General features: G+C 47.1%; 1 protein-coding gene and 1 long non-coding RNA gene across 8 annotated transcripts; one reads left to right on the forward strand and one right to left on the reverse strand.

Annotated features, from left to right (window-relative positions):
* Positions 1–705: 705 nt before the first annotated feature.
* On the reverse strand, positions 706–4,001 carry LOC120671327. Of its 7 annotated transcripts, none has more exons than XR_005673600.1 (5): positions 3,587–4,001; positions 3,358–3,431; positions 3,117–3,281; positions 2,014–2,453; positions 706–1,633 (listed from the first exon to the last, which is right to left on the reverse strand). It is a non-coding gene; the product is annotated as an uncharacterized LOC120671327 (long non-coding RNA). The 7 variants fall into 7 exon arrangements; XR_005673597.1 differs by having other exon boundaries at positions 706–1,108; positions 1,280–2,453; XR_005673604.1 differs by having other exon boundaries at positions 706–2,134; positions 2,275–2,453; positions 3,587–4,000.
* Positions 4,002–14,784: 10,783 nt separating this feature from the next.
* On the forward strand, positions 14,785–19,543 carry LOC120671352 (CASP-like protein 5B3). Its single transcript, XM_039951651.1, has 3 exons — positions 14,785–15,105; positions 18,653–18,785; positions 19,093–19,543. The coding sequence occupies exons 1-3, from the start codon at positions 14,975–14,977 to the stop codon at positions 19,291–19,293; spliced, it is 465 nt and encodes a 154-aa protein (XP_039807585.1). The 5' UTR covers positions 14,785–14,974; the 3' UTR covers positions 19,294–19,543.
* Positions 19,544–19,647: the final 104 nt, after the last annotated feature.

Raw genomic sequence — 19,647 nt, forward strand, 5'->3', positions numbered from 1 at the left:
AGTAGTCATCTCACTCTCATTGTAATATAGAAATAAGGGAGAAGCTGTAACCGCCCTTCGCCTGTAAGGTAATCCACGGTTGTGTAAGTGCTTGGGGTTTCTCGAAAGGGAAAGCCGTATGTAAGTTTGCTTTGTGGAAATGGATTAAGTTTTCCTGTGAATTTCCCTGCTTTCCTTTGAGCTCGTGCACACGGGGTGATGTCTTTACGCTAGACACCGCTATTCCGTACCCTGGTAAAATATTATTCCATACCCGAGCCAGCGGCACGCGCCGTGCTCGCGCGTCCGCGCACCGAGCTCCCATCCGTCTTCGGTTTTTTTTCCTCCCTCCGCCTATCCGGTTGCACCACGACACCTCGCCACCTCCCATCCGTCTTCGGTTTTTTTTCTTCGCTCCGCCTATACGGTTGCACCACGACACCTCATAGTGGCGAGCGTGGTTTCCATTTTTTTATTGCAAGGTGCAGTTTTTTTCTCACTCTGCCTGTCCAGTTTCACTGCGTAGGTGCGAGCCTGGTTTCCGTTTTTTTCCAAGGTGCGAGCGTAAGCAGGTAGGCATGCAGTTACGTTTTTTACCCGGCATGTATGAATGATGGCCTGACGCGGCTATGTTGAATGATAAAACTGGCGGCGTATCCGCGTGTATTGTTTCTCAACAGTGGCCATCAATACATCAGGAGCCAATTAGGCATACAACCAGGCAAATAGCAAAGTTCTTCATTTTTAACAAAAACAGAGTCACCAAAATACAAATAATAAGATTTTAAACACGTGCTCCAAAACAGCTTTAACATTTGTACAACTGACAAGTCTTCGGAGTAGGTTCTTAAGTATCGTTTCTACACATTATGAAGATTAAACTACTTTTATAGTCCAATACTGGACATTTGCACTTGAAATTTTGACTATATATCATCAGGGGGGACTGACTACATAGCTTTGACTAAAAGTAAAAGTTCAGCACCTCTCCACTCCACAAATATGCATAGCTGCATCCGAGTGTCTTTTACATTTGTGGCAAGTGCAGTTATGATCTTCTGGCATCATCTGCCACCTTAGTTTCTTCTGAGGCAAAAGATCTTCATCACAACTTGATCAAAACACCCACCTGTAAATAAGATCCTTGAACACAATCTTACAGAATTCATATAAAGGATAGCTCAGAAAGAGAAAAAAATCCAAGCAGTAGAAATGTGGAGCTGATTTTATATAACTATATTGAAACCTGATAAGAATTTATATCAATTTTGATGTGCTTTAGAATTTACAGAATGCATACCCATGTTCAAGTATTAGAACTTGAGCGACCACTGGACTAAACTGAGATCAGGTTCTAAGAGCAGAGCTAGCAAGCTATCATAGTGGAGAGAGCAGAGTTCAGTTTAATATCACCTTCAACAATCAACAGACCTGATCATACATCAGGATAAAAATTATTAACCCCTGCTACAAGACTGATAAAAGGAACTTAATACATACATTTACTTCATCTGTCAAAGCACTTGCACCTAAACAGGAAGTGATAGTTTCAGTGCCATTATGCCATTAAAGCAGAATAAATTGGGAGGAATAGATTAGTAAACTGACATAAACAGGAACCAAAGAGAAAGGTGTTCTGAAAAGCAACCTGATCCTGGAGATGAATGGATGGATTTGTAGTAGGTAGGAAGAAGAGAGACTGCTGGTCAGATATTTTGCTCAGATAAAACAAAAAAGAAATGAAATTTACTACACAGCAGCAAAGGACTGAACACACTAACTAAGTAAACAGCTATGATCAGTGCAAAGGAGTGCATCATTTCTGCACATTCTTTCTCCATATCGCACATAATAACGAATTCTGAAAGAGATTTTTACTAGAATACAGTGACAGTCCTAGCTAAAGAAACCCTCCTTCCCTAGCCAACACATAAGGACAATAAATCCTATTAATATACATTTTTCCTACTGAAAGTGTAAATCGATCAACAAATAATAAAGTGACCAATCACTAAGAGATGGGAGTTAGCTCACCTATCTTTCCTGAGGCTGAGCTTCCAAGGAGCGAGCGCCATGAGCATCTAGTGTTCGCAGATATCTGGCCATGGTCGTTGTCGAGAGATCATAACACTAGCAAAAGGATGATGACGGTTATCTACAACCAATGACAGAAGTTGAAATCAGGAATTAATAAGCCAAATTAAAAACTCACCATCCGAACACATGCACCGGTGGAGTTTCACATAATATACGATGCTAGTCGACAATAGAAGAAAGAACAAACGGACAATGCACCTGAAAGAAGAGGCTACCACACTTTCTCCTCTCTACTGGGAGCTTGATCCTGGATCACTACACATTGTTGCACATATGCTCATCACTACCAGCTTTTTGGTAAAAGATGGGCATCGCAGGAGGATTGATCCCACCACCATGCAGAGAGAGACCAACTGACCACATCAGGAACGGCATTTCTGAAAGAATGATGCTACGGTAACAGCTCTAAGAATTTTTTGTGCGATTTAAACATACGAGATAATCCATAAACAGGTAACCTAATTGAGAAAGATCTATTTTTTATTATAGTGCCACTAGTAATTCAAAAGGGTATGTAATCTGAAAAATATTCATAAACAAAGATCATCAGCACTAGTGCTACGCATGTTTGTTTATCCTTTACACGATTAGCTAATTTGTCTACATAATATTATTAAATCAGGCAGAGCCATGATTGTTCAGTTAAATTTGTGTTGCACGGGCTAGTGTGACAGTGTCAAGAAGGAATAATTTCCACCGTGCAATCAATAACCTTGGCCTGAAGCCAGGGAACAGTTTTTTTTATTTATAATGGCACAAAACATCACATACTAAACAAGTCATAAACAATTTGGTGAGAAATGAATCATAAATTTAGAACCACAACGAACAGGTCAAAGAAACCTTTGTCAAAGGAACAATCAACAATTTAAATAGCACAACCTTTAAAAAGAGTGCTTAAACAAAGAAAGATAATTCCTTAGACTGTCAAGAACGATAGTGCTAGCTATCATATGAACATTCTACATCTTATAGCTACTCAGGCATCACATAATAGGTGAAAATTAAAAAAACATTTTCTAATACAGCAAGCGGCTTACCTGATGCTTGCGGATTGGTCGTGAGTCCGAATGAGATGCTGCCGGGATGCCGGCCGCTGGTATCTGCCACCTCATGGTCTGCCGGCGGCCATCAGTGATGTCCCCATGGATGTCTGAGAACCCTGCCACCTGCCTGCCTTCCGTGATCCTTTAGCATTCATTCATCTGCAAGAATATTGCGTGTAGTGTACAGATTTTCTTTCCCTGCGCCAACATTTATGCTCGAATTAAGGAGACTGACCTGGGTTTAAATCGCGATGCGGAAGTTGCGGACCTGATTACTGTATGCATCTGCATCCTCACGCACGAGCAGGGCTGCAGGGGAGCAAATTGAACTCAAACAAATTAGATCGCTCAATCGAAAACAGGTGAATCAGTTTAAAGAACCCAAGTTGATGAACGAGATGAGATTTATAAATAGTAGCTGCTGAGGGCAGTCTCCGCCGCCGGGAGTGAGAGAAGCCATTTACCAAGGGATGTTGTACCCATAAATTCTTGTGGCCTAAATCTGCCACAGCCGCACCAACACTTGCCGATCGATTTGGCCCAGATCTGCCACTAGCCAGTCCCCACCGCCCTTCTTCCTCCCGAATCGCTTCATCCCAAACCGAATCACCGCCCGGTCTTCAACACCTCGAGTGGGAGCTAGACGAGGAGGCTGACGGTGGACCAGACCAAAACCAGCGCAGCCGTCCGCATCTGCCGACGACTCAGGATCCGGCGCCGTCGGCAGGTACTCTCCTGGGGACGGCGGAGACGGGAGCACAGAGCGACAGGCGACGGCGACGGGAGGAGCGGAGCGGCGTCGGGGAATAGAACCGACCTGATCCTGAAGCTGGGCGACGCAAAAGGTTACCAGCGGTGTGGGGCCCACACAGGGCGGGGATGGTGGGGGGTGGGTTGGCGCAAAAAAAAACGGGCGGGTCGATCGTTGGGCGCGGACGCGCGGGGTGGACGGACGCTGGACGCTCGGGGGTGGGTTCGGGTATGGAATAGTTTATTCCATAGACAGGGTATCTAATAGAGCTACTGTATATATAAAGTTTGAGTTTTTCAAAAATTTAAATAAAAAGAGAATAAAAAAAATAAAATAAATTAATTAAAATAAAACACAAAAAAATGTTTCATGCTATGAATAAAACTCCCAACATATATGTGTGGAAATCCGTGTAAACTCTTATCATGAAGATGATGAATAATTGCTCTGTCCATGCTTGCAAGTACCTCGTATATAATCTTTTACTCTCCTAGTACTCAAAATATTGGCTCATGGAAAAATCACTAAAATTCAGGTTTGAGTGGGAGCATGAGCTTGATTTCCAAGTCTAAATTGTTGTGAGATTTGAGATGGCCCGAATCGGAATAAAACAGCTTTCTCTAGTAGGGAACCTCTCGGAATTTCTTTAAAATAAAACATGGTAAAGATTTCCCTTTGGGTTTACATGTCCTACCCAGAGCTATAATATTTTATCATATGAACCGATATAAGCTATCTTGAGCTATTTTGAGCTTTGCCGAATGGTGAGTCCGTTCGAGGAAGGTACTTGCCATCTACCGATTTTTCTCCTTTGCGTACCCCTTGTTTGTTAGCCTCAAAATGTCTGGCATGTCAATTACCTACTCCGGGTATTGATATCCACCTTCGCCAGACAATTCCCCTCACGACAAAACCCAAAATCTCCACAGTGAGCCCATCCATCTTAAATGGTCAATCCAAGCAAATACTCCCTTTCCAAAACTCTATCATTATGGAGTATGGGTCATCTTCTTAAAAAAAAGACAAAGATCCATATCTCCATACAAAAGACATTTGCAAGGAGCTCAAATAAAAAGACCAAAGATTTTCTATGTGTGTGTCCATTTCCTCCCTCTCCCTTGATAATTATATCATCCATAAGATCAGGATTTGATTGAGTACCAACCACTTGCGAACCACTCTTCGGCTCAGCAACACAGGTAACCAAGGTATGCTACACTCTTCCTACCCAAAACTCCACATATCAGCATTAGAGTAGGAGGAAGATGGTCAAATTTTCCTACCATGGTGAGGATCATACACCTTGAGCGATTTGAGAGCACCATTGGGGAATCTTAAACCATTTTTGAAAACTTGCAAAACTCCGAGATAGGAACTTGAACAAGAAGCAGAAAATATTCCGGTGGTGGCTGTTCAGTCTCTCAACTGCTCAAGACGAGGGATGAAATGCAAGTAAGCCCCATCTCCAGAAATTAAGGTATGAGCCAACTTATTCAAAGTACACATGGGTTAGAGTAAATTGTTGTGCATAAGGTATCTGTAGGTATGAACATCGATGCAACTCCTGATTCACCGAGCCTTAGTTTGAGGTTTGCTCGAGGACGAGCAAAAATTTAAGCTTAGGGGGTGTTGACTGCAATTATTTCACATTTTAACCGTCAACTACTTGGGAATAAAATGAGCTTTACACTATATTCCATTCATATTTTACTTAATTCTAATAAGTTCCACGAGTTTTGGATGAGTTTTGATTTCAGGTGATCATGTACCAAAAACAGGCGAAGTTGGGCACAAACCCAGGCCGACCGACCTATCCTAGGCCGGCCGGCTTGGCATCCCTGAGGAGTGTGCCACGTCTTCAATCCAGAGGCAAAGTAACACACCCACAATGCCTCTGAGTCGTGGGTTGGACGTCGGTTTGATCGAATGGACCGAAAGGCATTGACATGGATCAAAGGACCCACAAGATAGTGTCATATCAAGCATAAGTCGGTGAAGCACCTCCCTGGAACAATCACAAGCATCCACGTACGACGTCGGTGCGACGGAGGGCCGAGGGGCGCCAGAGGGATGCCAGCCGGCCTACCCCAGGCCGACCGGCCCAGTAACTGCCTGCGTCAAGACCAAGCAACTGTCACCGACCCTAGGAGTGAATCAGGAGCGTTCAGGAGAAGGCGGTGGCCAAACCGCCACGATCCTAGGTCGGCCGGCCTAGGAGGGGCTGGCTGGCCCCACTTGGCAGCTGCTCATCTCCAGGCTTCGCGTGGAAGTTAAGCCTACCGACCTCAGCTGCTTACAACTGACGCCAACCACTTTACCGACTCTGGAAGGCTATAAATAGGACTCCACCCCTCACTTGTGAGACACACAACAAAGGAGCTCTCTTCTCTCACTTTTACTTTCTAGAGTAGGTTAGGTAGTTGGGAGTTAGAGTCGAGTCGAGCTTGCCTCAGGATTCCGGAGTCGTCATCGGAAGTCGGGTATAAGCTCTTGTATCTTTTCCTTTGACATTTATCAATGTAGTTATCTTCTTTATCTTTTTGAGTCAGCTTTACTTTCCGTATTTATTTACCTTCTCAAGTTATCTTACTTGTGTACGGATCCTTTAGTTTAGGCTTTGTATCTTTCTTGTTTATAGGGATCTTACCTTACGGGTTTTCTCGCCCGGACTAGGGAACTCAAGTTAGGTCCCTAGGTTGAGGGGGATTTCTCTTGTACGCGACAAGAGAAATCCTAACACCGAGTACGGACGTGGTGTCCAAGCTTAGTGTTAGCTAGAAAGTGTGTTTCATCCTACGGTACCGTTGTGGTAGGCGGCAGGTGGTGACAGCCTTGTCCGTCCCTTGTAGTCCACCACATTCGGGTGCTTTCATAGCAGTAGTGCCGACTGCCGTTGGACTCCCTTCTCACCCCAGTTTGAGTCCTTCCCTGAGGCCGCCGAAGTAAGCTCTAGGTTCCCGATAACTAGTTAGGAACAAGGTTTAGTCTAGAGAGGCTAGCTCAATAGTTTAGAAGTGTTTTAGGAGTCTTCCTCGCTCGTTGCCCTCCCAGCTGCTTACCTCTCTAAGGATTAGAGTCTCCTCTGTCAGACGGTCATCGTGGCCATTATCTTATCTATCATATCAGGCTTACCCCCACTAAGTTAGTCGATTGATATCTCTAGTAAAGTTTGTCATTCGATTCTTCGATACTCTTTGCCATAGTGCTTCCCTGAGGAAAATTACGATACCCTGGAATACTCCAAGGTGAAGTGCTACAGCGGTGATTCTGTGCGCTTGCGGAATCCATATTCTATCGAGCATAAGAAACACCAACACCAAACAATTATGGTAGACACATCAAAATTCACAGGTAAAGGTAAAGTTTAGAATAATCTGTATGCAGGTGTCATATCATATAGAAGTCGGGCCCGCCTTAGTTCTAGCCTTTACTCGAGGGCAAGCAAAGAACTAAGTGTGGAGATCTTGTTGACGGTCTATTGTGACCATTTTTTACCGTCAACTATCTCGCAAAAAGATGAGCATCGAAAGGAATAAATATTAGTATAGGATGATTTATTGACGAATTTCATAGATGCTGGTGTGAAGATGTGTGCAGGTGAATTTGGACCAAAAATGCAAGAGATTAGCAAGAATGATTCAAGTACAAATGCTCAACCACTCAAAAGCAAGCACAAGGATCAAAAGGGTCCACTTGGCAACTACACATGAGAAGAGAATGCAGCCCACAAACAAGATGACATGTCATCGATCCAACGCAATACCTTCTCGACGAATCAGGCGCATTCATGAGGATCCACAGGCCCACCAGAGCTAGCAAACCGCTTTAAGACAAGGCATGCCACACATAACTGACATGGGGGCTCACCAAGCAGTGTCCAAACCAAAGGGGAGGTCGTTTTGCCGTCTTTTTCGGTTGGCGCCTCTGGTCCTCATCTTGCACGTGTCACACGGTCATTGGATGCTGAAGTCGGTTCTTAGAGGCTCCGGGCTCAATTCACGACAGAAGAACTCATGCCACTCATCTATAAATAGTAGAGGACTCCAAATGAAGACATCTCACATTTCATCCTCTTCTCACCTTTAGAGTTTAGGAGCTCACCTTTGTGGCTTATGCTGCCTAGAAGAGTATAGATAGGGGTAGAGGTACTCAGGAGAGGCGCCGGATTGTCAATGCTCTTCTGTAAGGATCACCGGGGTGTCCGACCCTAGAGGGGGAGGGGGTGAATAGGGTCGCTAATCGCTTTTCTATCCTAGGGCTCAATCTAATTGCATAAGATAAACCTAACACGTCCTACACATGCTAGTTATGACTAAGGTTTATCTATGCTACCCTCTACTTACCCCAAAAGACTTGCAACCTATAGCCAATCCTAATTAAACTAACTAGGAAAGTAAAGGTAAGCAAGAAAGAGTAAATGCGGAAACGTAATGTGGTAAGTAAAGCGGTAAGGGAGAGGATATGCAAACTCCCGTGAAGACAACAAGACACACGATTTAACGTGGTTCGGTTAGGACACCAAAGTCCCTCCCTACGTCCACGGCCACTTGCTCACAAAGAACAAGTGTGATGCCGAGTCTCTTCGCTTGATCACCGTCTTGCCACGCCTCCAAGGCTCCCGACAAGCAAAGGCTAAGTGACGCCAAGTCACAAAGACGAGGTCACCGCCACCGTCTATCTCGAAGCGTCACCACGGCACCGTCTTCACTATCTTGGAGCTTTAACACCAAGTAGGGGCCTCCTTCCCCGCACAAAGTGTCGTTGCCACTCCACACCAAGTCGGAGGGTCACACGACGAGTACACAAGGTGCTTGCCGCAGCAAGGCTTTCTCTCAAGCTAGTTCTCTCAAGAACTAAGCCTAAACAAGCACTAAGCACTCTCACAAGTGTGCTTAAGCCTATATGATGTACAATGAAGCTCTATGGTGGTTGGAGATGATCTTTAGCTCTTGTATACTTCCTTGAACTCCAGCACACTCAAATGACCCGGCCTTGGGGGTATATATAGGCAGCACAAGCAAATATAGCCGTTGGAGAAAAGCTGTCAGAAAACTGCGTAACGCCGGTTAATCCGACGTACCCCAAAAGCCATCATCGGTTTAACCGGTGTATGTAAACTGCTACGTGAAAAACTAGCCGTTAGCAATTAACCGGTGTATCGCCGGTTTAACCGATGCAATCAACCGGTGTATGTAAAATTAACGTCGGTTTAACCGGTGATTGTAACTTCTTCACGTTCCTCCAAAAACCACCTCTCTGGACAACTGAACTGATGCAATTGACCGATGCATCGTCGGTTCAACCGGTGTATGTATTTTCATCGGTCTTCGTTTGGCAATGCACCGACGTATGCATTTTCTTCAACGTCGATTAATCCGGTGAGTGTATCTTCAGTTTCCAGCTTCTGGACAATTACACCGGTGTGTGTCTTTTCCTTAACGTCGGTTCAACCGGTGTATTGAATTTCTTCACAGTCTCTTCGCTTCTTGTCCTTCGGGCCTTGCTACGCCTCTCTTCTCTTTGTCATCACTTGAACCTAAAAGCCTGAGAATAGTTATCTTAACAATCACATTAGTCCAAGTGTTGTGTGTGTCATCAATCGCCAAAACATTATATTGAAATATGGCATGAGAGGCCATTTTCGCTACATCTTCTCCAAATTGTACCTCTACGAGACTGAGAGAGAGTCGGGAAAGTGCAGGGTCTGTCGGCACTCTTCTTCACTCGTATCTCGATGAATGCTTATCAATCATAGTAAGTATTCGTGACTTCCTTATATTTCTTAGTGTTGGTACCTCTGGACTAGGGTACCCCCTCTTGCTGCGTCAAGACTTGCGTAGTTATCCATAACTACGCCCTAAGGAGCTGAGCAGCCGGACCCCTGGGGTCCGACTCCACCTCACCGGACCAACGGTCCCAGACCCGCTTCCCGCTCTGGTACGGGTTCGGTGTCACCACGTGTCCCAGAGGTGATTGCCGTGTCTAGGCAAGAGTCTCGTAGTTATCTGTGACTACGCGCTGACGGCTTGAGCAGCCGGACCCCCGCGGTCCGAAGCCCTTCTCCCCCGGTCAGCAGCCCCAGACCCATTCCTTGCTAGGGAAGGGTCCGGTGACGCCGTGTGTCCCGGAGAAGGGAGCGCTCAGCCAAAACAACCGGGGGCCCCGGACCTTCCACGGGATCCCGGACCCCTCAGCGGGGAGGCTTGAGGGGGTCCAGAGCCGCCACGTGCCCGCAGGCGCAGGCACGCGCGCAGCCGCGAAGCTTCCCCGGGAAGACTAGCCCACCTACTGCATTCAATGCGGGAGATGTTAAGTGCGCTCTGCCACAGCAGAGCCCGAGGTGACTTTTGCCAGGCTGTACTGTTGATCGCACGTTACCAAGGCGCACAGTGCAGCCGCTGGCACCACCCACGCCACGCGCGTCAGTCTGCAACGCCAGTTAGACACGACAGCTCGGCGACGGAATATCATAACGCCTACGCGATAGACCCAACACTCTACGCCGCAACCTACACTGCCTCAACGGGCGCCTCGCCGATGGGACAGGTGAAGACCCCCCTCGGTCAGAGAGTCTACAGGGCAATGAAGTGTATCTAGAAAGAGATTCACAAGGCACTGTCAATGTCTTTTTGATGGTAAACTATACATCCTTGTTGGGCCCACCTGTCGGGGTCCAACGCCTGTGTACGCGTCCTCCTTGTGCTATAAAAGGGGGACGCCCGCTAGAGAAGGACTCAAGGCTCAAAAGGGGCTTAGAGGCAGAGGATAGACTCATCCATGAACTCTAGAGCAATAGAACTCTCAGTGGACGTAGGGTATTACGCTCCGACGACCCGAACCACTCTAAATCCTCGTGTGTTCTTGTGTTCTTGCTTCATGAGTAGATCTGAGGAATATCTTGCACTTTCCCGAGTAACCACCCTCTGGGATTAGGTGGGTGCACTACGCCACCCGGCTGTGGCCCTCCTCTTAGAGCCACGACATCTGGCGTCGTCCGTGGGGATCGCGCAAGGGTTGGCTAGATCTTCGCTCACCTCCTGGCTTCTGAGGTTGAGCTCATCATCTGCAACGACGACGAGAAGATGAAGAGTGGCACGGCGTCACCTACACCGCATGCCCTGACACCGAGGCAGCAGTGTCCTCGGTGCAGTGGCGCACGGCAGCGGCGCCTGCTGTGCGTCGCCACTTCGACACCTCAGAGCCGGCACAGTGGCGCGCAGGGGCGACGCCTGCTGCGCGTCACCCTGCGACACCTTAGCGTCGGCTCAAGGTTTTCTCTCAAGCAACCACCAGGGGTCCCCTGCGGCGGTACGGCGTCGGCTCAAGGTTTCCTCTCAAAATGGAGCCTAGAACCGACAGCTGTGGCTCGGGAAGGATGTCTGTCGCCTTCTCCCTCGACTGGGTCAAGCCTCCTTTGGAGCTGCTGCAGACAGGCGTCGACCTCCACTACAAGGCGCGGGGGACCTATCCCAGCACCAAGGTGGAGCCGGCGAACGACCGCCCTTGTCCACGCTCCGTGCTCGTCCAAACGAGCACCCGTCCTTCCGCTGCGCCAGGGTGTCAAGCTGGCTTCAGTTCACTATGAGCGGCCATCGGGCTAGCTTCCGACGGCAGCTGGCAACGGCAGGACCACTCCTATTCAAAGCCAAAGAATTTGTTCCCATGCTATCTGAGCGTGGGACAATTCTTGTGCTGGGAAGAGCCGTGCAAGCTCCCAAGGTGATGCTGGATGATGTTGTATAAGCATGTCCAGGGCGCCTTCGCCCCCAACGACTGAGAAGAACCTCCAAGGTGGCAGTTCCACTCCGGCCAGGAACGTGCATGCCTTACGAGGCGACGGCTGTAGGTTACCTCTAGACAGGATTGAGTGTGTTTCTCCTTTGTAATGATGTGGTGCCTACGTGTGGTCCAGAGCGGTAAAGGTCCGCCCTTGTAAACCCGACCTCTGGCTTCATCGCACAAACAGGCGACACCAGCAAGTGGTCCAGAGCGGTAGAGGTTCACCCTCGTAATCCCGACATCTGATGTACACCACAAATCAAGTAATGAAGGAGATTTGCTTCTTCAGTCTTATCTTTACATTAACTTAATGGCACTTGTCCGTTCGGCTTGACTGTTTCCTTCTTTCGTGCGGAGTCTTTCCATTGTTGCTAACGATCCACATTGAGTTTGCTGGCTTGTGAACAGGCTGTGATACCCCTTCTAGCTGGAAGGTGGCCCGAACTCCTAGGGACCTGCTCCGGGGAAGTGGTGCTTGTATCCTGGGGTGGAGAAGTTCTGCATAGCCGCTTAGCCTGGTAACGTACTTCCCTGCCCTGTTACGAGTCCCCTAGTATCCGAAGCTGCCGTGCCTAGAGGTCCGGACTCCTTTCTAGTATAAGGTGTGGTTTCCTATGCCCTACCACAAGGTCCGGTGGCGTATCTCATTGGATCAATGGCAACAGCTCAAGTCCACTCCGGTGGCCCGCTCCGACGGAGACCACTCGCCACGGTCGCTCAAGTCCACTCCGGCGGCCCGCTCCGGCGGAGACTGCGCGCCATGGTCGCTCAAGTCCACTCCGGTGGCCCGCTCCGGCGGAGACCGCTCGCCACGGTCGCTCAAGTCCACTCCGGTGGCCCGCTCCGGCGGAGACCGCTCGCCACGGTCGCTCAAGTCCACTTCGGTGGCCCGCTCCGGCGGAGACCGCTCGCCACGGTCGCCTGAAGCCGGGTCCGGGGAAGTGGTGCTCGCTCCCTGGGCGGTTCGAGGTCCGTGCAGCCGCTTAGCTTGGTTCCGTACCCTAAGCATGCACCTTCGCCGCCCTGCGGAGAACGCTCTAGTACCTGAACCTGGCAACAAGTGCTACGACCTTTAGGGGGTCCGGAGCACCCGCTCTCAACATGAGCAAGCCAACGCAACCAGGATTGCGTCGAAACACGTCACGATAATGGCCCCACCTGCGGGTTCGTACCTCCCCCGAGGTGGGCCTGGGGGCCATTGTCGGTACCTCTGGACTAGGGTACCCCCTCTTTCTGCGTCAAGACTCGCGTAGTTATCCGTAACTACGCCCTAAGGAGCTGAGCAGCCGGACCCCTGGGGTCCGACTCCACCTCATCGGACCAACGGTCCCGGACCCGCTTCCCGCTCTGGGACGGGTCCGGTGTCACCACGTGTCCAGAGGTGATTGCCGTGTCTAGGCAAGAGCCTCGTAGTTATCTGTGACTACGCGCTGATGGCTTGAGCAGCTGGACCCCCGCGGTTCGAAGCCCTTCTCGCCCGGTCAGCAGCCCCAGACCCATTCCTTGCTAGGGAAGGGTCCGGTGACGCCGCGTGTCCCGGAGAAGGGCGCGCTCAGCCAAAACAGCCGGGGGCCCCGGACCTTCCACGGGATCCCGGACCCCTCAGCGGGGAGGGAACAGACACCCCGCTTGAGGGGGTCCGGAGCCGCCACGTGCCCGCAGGCGCAGGCACGCGCGCAGCCGCGAAGCTTCCCCGGGAAGACTAGCCCACCTACCGCATTCAATGCGGGAGATGTTAAGTGCGCTCTGCCACAGCAGAGCCCGAGATGACTTTTGCCAGGCTGTACTATTGATCGCGCATTACCAAGGCGCACAATGCAGCCGCTGGCGCCACCCACGCCACGCGCGTCAGTCTGCAACGCCAGTTAGACACGACAGCTCGGCGACGGAATATCATAACGCCTACGCGATAGACCCAACACTCTACGTCGCAACCTACACCGCCTCAATGGGCGCCTCGCCGATAGGACAAGTGAAGACCCCCCTCGGTCAGAGAGTCTACAGGGCGATGAAGCGTATCCAGAAAGAGATTCACAAGGCACTGTCAATGTCTTTTTGATGGTAAACTATACATCCTTGTTGGGCCCACCTGTCGGGGTCCAACGCCTGTGTACGCGTCCTCCTTGCGCTATAAAAGGGGGACGCCCGCTAGAGAAGGACTCAAGGCTCAAACGGGGCTTAGAGGCAGAGAATAGACTCATCCACGAACTCTAGAGCAATAGAACTTCCAGTGGACGTAGGGTATTACGCTCCGGCGGCTCGAACCACTCTAAATCCTCGTGTGTTCTTGTGTTCTTGCTTCATGAGTAGATCTGAGGAATAGCTTGCACTTTCTCGAGTAACCACCCTCTGGGATTAGGCGGGTGTACTACGCCACCCGGCTGTGGCCCTCCTCTTAGAGCCACGACATTTAGAATTAAAGTGTAAGTTCAAGTACTAGTTTCTATCGTTTACTGGATCGAGTGTTCACTAGTGAATAGTGGATGAATCTAGAGTTGGACTCCTGATAGAGACAGGTAATCCTGATCGCCTCTAGAGTTAGTACAAGGTATCGTAGATGTGGTGTCTAGGCTAGCTTTTACCACTTTGTTGTTTAGTATACCCACGGTTTGTAGAGGTAGCCGGCAGGTGGTGACAACCTAGTCTGTTGCCCAGTAATCTTCCACATTCGGTTACAGAAAACAGTGCGTAATCACTAGAGCATTTGGCTTTTAGCCAGGGGAACCCAGTGGCCCGAAGTAAACGACAACTCTAGATCTTGTCTTATTCTAGGTTCTGAGCCTTAGAAAATCCACTCAACCCCTTTCCTCTTCAATAATATGGTGTCTTTGGACGAGTTAAAGTCTTACATAGTATACTCATATTCTTCTGTGGATACGATACCCTGGAATACTCTTAGGTGAAAACCTGCGATGATATGCATATGCTTTTTTTATTTTATTCGTGACGCTACGAAATGTCAACAAATATAGATGACAGAATCTCGATGACCAAAACTAAATATTTCTTTTAAAAGATGGAAATAGAATACGACGAGCGCGGACAACGTAAGAGAAGAGAATCTTAACGATCAGAATAAAATATTATATTTAGAAGATAAAAATAGAGAATCCCGGTCCCCCTAGCTGAAGCCAAGTCACTAGAATCCGGGTCCCCCTAGCTGGGTGCTGGTTCCTTCCCCATTTCGCAGAAGCGAGTACTAGTACAGATCCACGGTGAGGGGTTGGGTGTTCAGCCTCGCCGGACCTCCCACCGGCGGCGGCCGCCCTCTCCGGCGCCGGTGCCCTTCTTTCCTCTCGCACCCGCCCACTGGGTAGCGGGGATGAAGGATGTATTGGGGAGCCCGGGGACCTGGAGCGGCATGGCGCTGCGCCTGTCGCAATGCGTGTTGGCCGGCGCGTCCATGGCCGCCATGGCCACTGCCTACGGCTTCTCCAACTACACCGCCTTCTGGTAACCCCGCTTCCTTCCTCTATCCCTCTCCTCCCCTCCGCTCAGTTGCTTCTTTTGCGCTGCATTGGTTGCATGGATGGCTAGCCGTGCGGTTGGGTAAAGGTGCGAATTTTCTTGCTTTGGTAAGCCTTGTCCGAATCAGATGTGCGTCTGTTTCTTCGAATTTCGTTAAGAATTCACAATGTGGGCGCTTCTGGGTTTTGGACAAGCATAATCTGCAATGTACCCTGAATAAGTCGTTCTTAGTCCAATGCGGCTAGCTGAAGATGCTGGTTTTTTGGAATTAGTCGGAAACTATGTTAAGCTGCCAAAAGATGCTGCTCCTTTACGATGTGAAGTTTTCAGGTTCCTAAAGTATGTCTCCTGCTACTTTTGGTCTTCACTAGCTTGGATTAGTTCTATGGGAGTTTGGCCCCAGAGTAGTGCCATTATGAGTGGATTTTCTTTTCTTGTTTGTATTGTGAATGGTTCCTCCAGATGAGTTGTCATGGACTCATGGGGCACATTTCTCAGTTAGTTATTGGATATGGTGCTGTTTGTTTGAAAATTATGTGGAGGGTTGCTATGTAATGAGGAACTAAATTGTATGTTTCGTGATACAAGACCTTAAATTTATAACTTCCACAGTAATGCCATCCTCTCAAAACAGGTTGCAGCATTTTATATATTGAATTGTTTCTGTTAGAAATGGGGTGAAAATTGTGGTCTGAATCTTTTTAACCGTATGTATGAATGACACTTGCTGTCTTATGTTCACCTTGATTGAGATCACTCTGCTCATAGTCTCTCATTGAGGAGGCGACCCACCCAGGTGCTAGCTAAATGTGTGTACCTCCCTGAGACTCAGTGAGTTTGCTGGCAGCTATGGGATGGTACTGTCCTTAGTTCAGACAGGGGATGCAACATCCCTGTGGTCGAGGTTTTTTTTTTCCTTGAACACGCAAGAGGGCTACGTATCATTTGCATTCAGGAGAAGAAAGTAAAGAATACAACACACATGCCAAAAGAATGAATATGCATTTGTTCCTATTCGACAGGGTTAGGAAAAGAGTCTTTTATTTAATTCCTATTTAACTTTGTGTGCTAGATTCTCTTGTACCTCGTACTTTTATATTTGCACCGCTGTTCCTTAACTTCTGGAAACATTGTTCTGTAAATATAAATTTTGACAAATTAAGCACTAAGAATATCTCACCGTTCAGTTTAAGCCTAGAAACTTGTCATTGATTTTAAACTTGTACCATCCCGGTGACCCTTTTCTTTTGCCATAGGATTTTCCTATCACACATTTCATGAAAAGAAATACTAGTTACAAATATGGCACTGCTGTTTATTTAAATCTCTCCTTGCATAGTTTAGCCCTACCAGAATAGCCCTGAGCCTACCCTATCCATGCCTTGCTGACTCTTGCAACATACATGGGGACTTTCTTGCATTTGCCACAAGGAACCCTTGTTAAGTGAACCCAAAGTCCTTACACCAACCTCCCCCACCAACCCGCCCATGGCACACGCGCATCTTTTTGTCCAGTAGTGCCTTGCATGGAGCCATCCTGAGGCAAGAAGCATCAGTAGCAGAAGGGTGCAGATTACACAGAGGTGACACTAAGTTCAGTGGATTGGTAAAATGCTAAATATCGCAAGGCTGTTGCAGCATTAGAATGAACAGTTCATTTTGTGAAATCTTCATTTTTGATGCTGTACAACCAATTTTCCCTTTAAGCTTCTTGTGGCATAGGGATCATGATCGTCAGAAGTGCCAAAAGCTCTGTCTGATTGACCATAAAATTTTATTGCTGAAGAGAACAATTGCGGGTAACATTTTTATTTTTAAAAGATGACAATATTTTTTATATATTTGAATGTTCCCTTTCTATCCATTGTTCAAATGAGATCCTTGATGGGTTCAATTTTTTGTAGATTCAAGCAAGAATGCAAGATAGATTTATTCATTTCCTGCTGAAGATTCTTAAACAAGAAAGTAGACTTGTTCCTTCCTCCATATCACCTGGTTGCTGAAATCATCTAAAAAGGAACCAACTAAAGACTCATCTATAAATAAAAAAAAACAATACAATGTGGTTACTGTTTGCATGAACAAGTAACTGCGCAAGAACAATGCCAGCCCTAGCATGATGGCCTTGGGCTTCTCCATGTCACAGGCCCTAATGGGCTGCATATGACCGAATTGAGACTAGCTCGGTGAAGGGCGTTGATGTAGGCCCAGATCACCCAAATTCAGGTCCTTGTTGAGGTGAATTTGGGTTCCTATTTCTTCTTAATTTAAAAGATACCTAGTTCCTCATAGGTGTTGGAGAGTTTTATAGGAACTGAGCCTAGTTCGGTTGGTCAAGGGTGTGTTTGTATGCCCATACCACCCAAGTTCAAAGCCTCATCTTGGCGAATATGGGTTTCTATTTCTTATTAATTAATTAATTTAAAAGACACCTAATTCTCCTATGTTGGTCGCTATCAATTCATTTATATAAAAGATGGACCAAAATAATATTTGAATTCCTAATCTATACCATGGTGCTGCCGTGATGTCCGCCAGGGTTTCTCATTAGAATTAGAATACTGATTAGCTAGGATACCCCCCGGAATTCAATTACTGGCAGAGATAAAAGGTCTTTTATTGTACACAATACTGGTTTATACTAGTGTTTGGAAAGGACTAGTATATAAACATTCGATGGTTCAGATTAATTGTATACTACTGAAAAGTTCAGTAGTGGTATAGGTAGTATATGTGAGTAGCATAGGTAGTATAAGGGTTTTATGGGAAAACATATTAATATCAAGATTCATTTTTTTTAGACTTTCTTTCTAATTTCATATCTTAATTTTCATTTATAACTGAAAACTAATTACCAACCTCTGTTTCCAAATACTTGTCACTTTTGATCACTTTATATGTTTCTAAATACTTGGCAATTCACGTTTCTCGAGAAACACTTTACTATTTTGCCCTTATAAGAATACTATAGGAATATTCTAGAAACACTTAAAGGTAGCTTTATAAGGGCATTTTAGTCATTTCGCTCATTAAAAAGTGAGTTACCTTGGTAACCGTGTTTGGTCAAAGTTGCCAAATATTTAGAAACGGAGGCCTCTATTATTGAAGGGTTAGATCTACTCTATACTATATCACTATGTAATGGTATTGTGCGCCATTAAAGGCCTCAGAGATAAATGAGAAACACTTTACAAGATATAGCTACAATATTGAACATAAGTGCGCACGTGTTCCAATGACATTATTCTATCTTTACATGTATCTTTTTTTTTCTGTCATGGTCGGAGTCTCCATGTTGGAGTTTTATTTTCGGTGTGTTGCATGTCTAGAACTCTTGACTACTGCATTGATGCATAAATGGTTCTCTCTCCTGCTCAGCTAAGTGTATTGAGACTGCAACTTAATCACTTCTGAAAGTTATTGAGTAATGTTCAGAATGGCTTGGGCATGTGCTCAAAGCTCAATAATGCATATATTGGGGTATCTTTTACACTGCTACTAGGTGTCTTATTCTGATGTCTCTTTTTTTCAGCTACTTGATTGCTTCAATGGGCCTGCAGCTTCTTTGGAGTTTTGGCCTTGCTTGTCTTGATATCTACTCTTTGAAGACTAAACGAGATCTTCACAACCCTGTGCTTGTTAGCCTGTTTGTTGTTGGGGACTGGGTACGTGGTTTATTTTGTCTGCTTATTGCTCAAGTACTTACATTTAAGAGGAAAGTATGCATTGAATAAGTAATGCACCTTCCCTAAGCTTGTTCTTCAACATCAGAGATGATAAACTAGTAATGTGTTCTGCATTACTTTTGGATGATACTTCTCTAGCTTGTGGAATGTCTTTTTCTCCTGTTGGATTGATTTCACTTAACCAACCGCATTTTACACTGCATATTGTGGACCCTATTCTGATTTCACTTCCACTATAAAAGTTCAGCTAATGAGACATTAAGATGCGGTTGGTTGCTGCACGCAGGTGACGGCGATCTTGTCGTTTGCAGCCGCCTCTGCCTCAGCCGGCGTAACCATCCTGTTCGAGAGGGACGTACACTTTTGCAGGATGTACCCACAGCTGTCGTGCGGGCGGTACGAGCTCTCGGTGATCCTGGCATTCATCACCTGGTCCTTCATCGCGACATCCGCCGTCTCCATGTTCTGGCTGCTGCCGTCCCTCTGAGTCAGCATCTCGGAAGGAGCCTGTTAGCCCATCCTGTGTACATCCATTTGGTTGGCCACGCTGGTGTTGTGTACCGACGACCGCTGTGTTGTTCCCTGTGCTACCTGTCCGTTGGAACAAGAAAGATTTCAGTTGCCGTTCCAGCATCAGTCATCCTGTGTTGTTTGCTTGGCCCAATGGTGTTGTTTCCTACCTATGTACAGAGAGTGGTTCTGTGCGCTTTGAAGTGGACATCACATTTGGAGGCTAAGTGATCGGTTTGCTGGAAAATGTGACGGGCAAGCGGCCTTTGTGAGGTGTTAAGCGCACCGCCGATGCGCGAGGAAGCGCATTTTTGTTTGATCAGGCCGGGAT

This window comes from Panicum virgatum, chromosome 2K, assembly GCF_016808335.1.
Source record: "Panicum virgatum strain AP13 chromosome 2K, P.virgatum_v5, whole genome shotgun sequence".
Lineage (NCBI taxonomy): Eukaryota > Viridiplantae > Streptophyta > Magnoliopsida > Poales > Poaceae > Panicum > Panicum virgatum.

Coding starts and splice junctions, on each gene's coding strand:
- LOC120671352 (XM_039951651.1), top strand. CDS start 14,975: ATGAAGGATGTATTGGGGAGCCCGGGGACCTGGAGCGGCATGGCGCTG. Junction 15,106..18,652: donor TCCAACTACACCGCCTTCTG/GTAACCCCGCTT, acceptor TCTTTTTTTCAG/CTACTTGATTGCTTCAATGG. Junction 18,786..19,092: donor TGTTTGTTGTTGGGGACTGG/GTACGTGGTTTA, acceptor TGCTGCACGCAG/GTGACGGCGATCTTGTCGTT.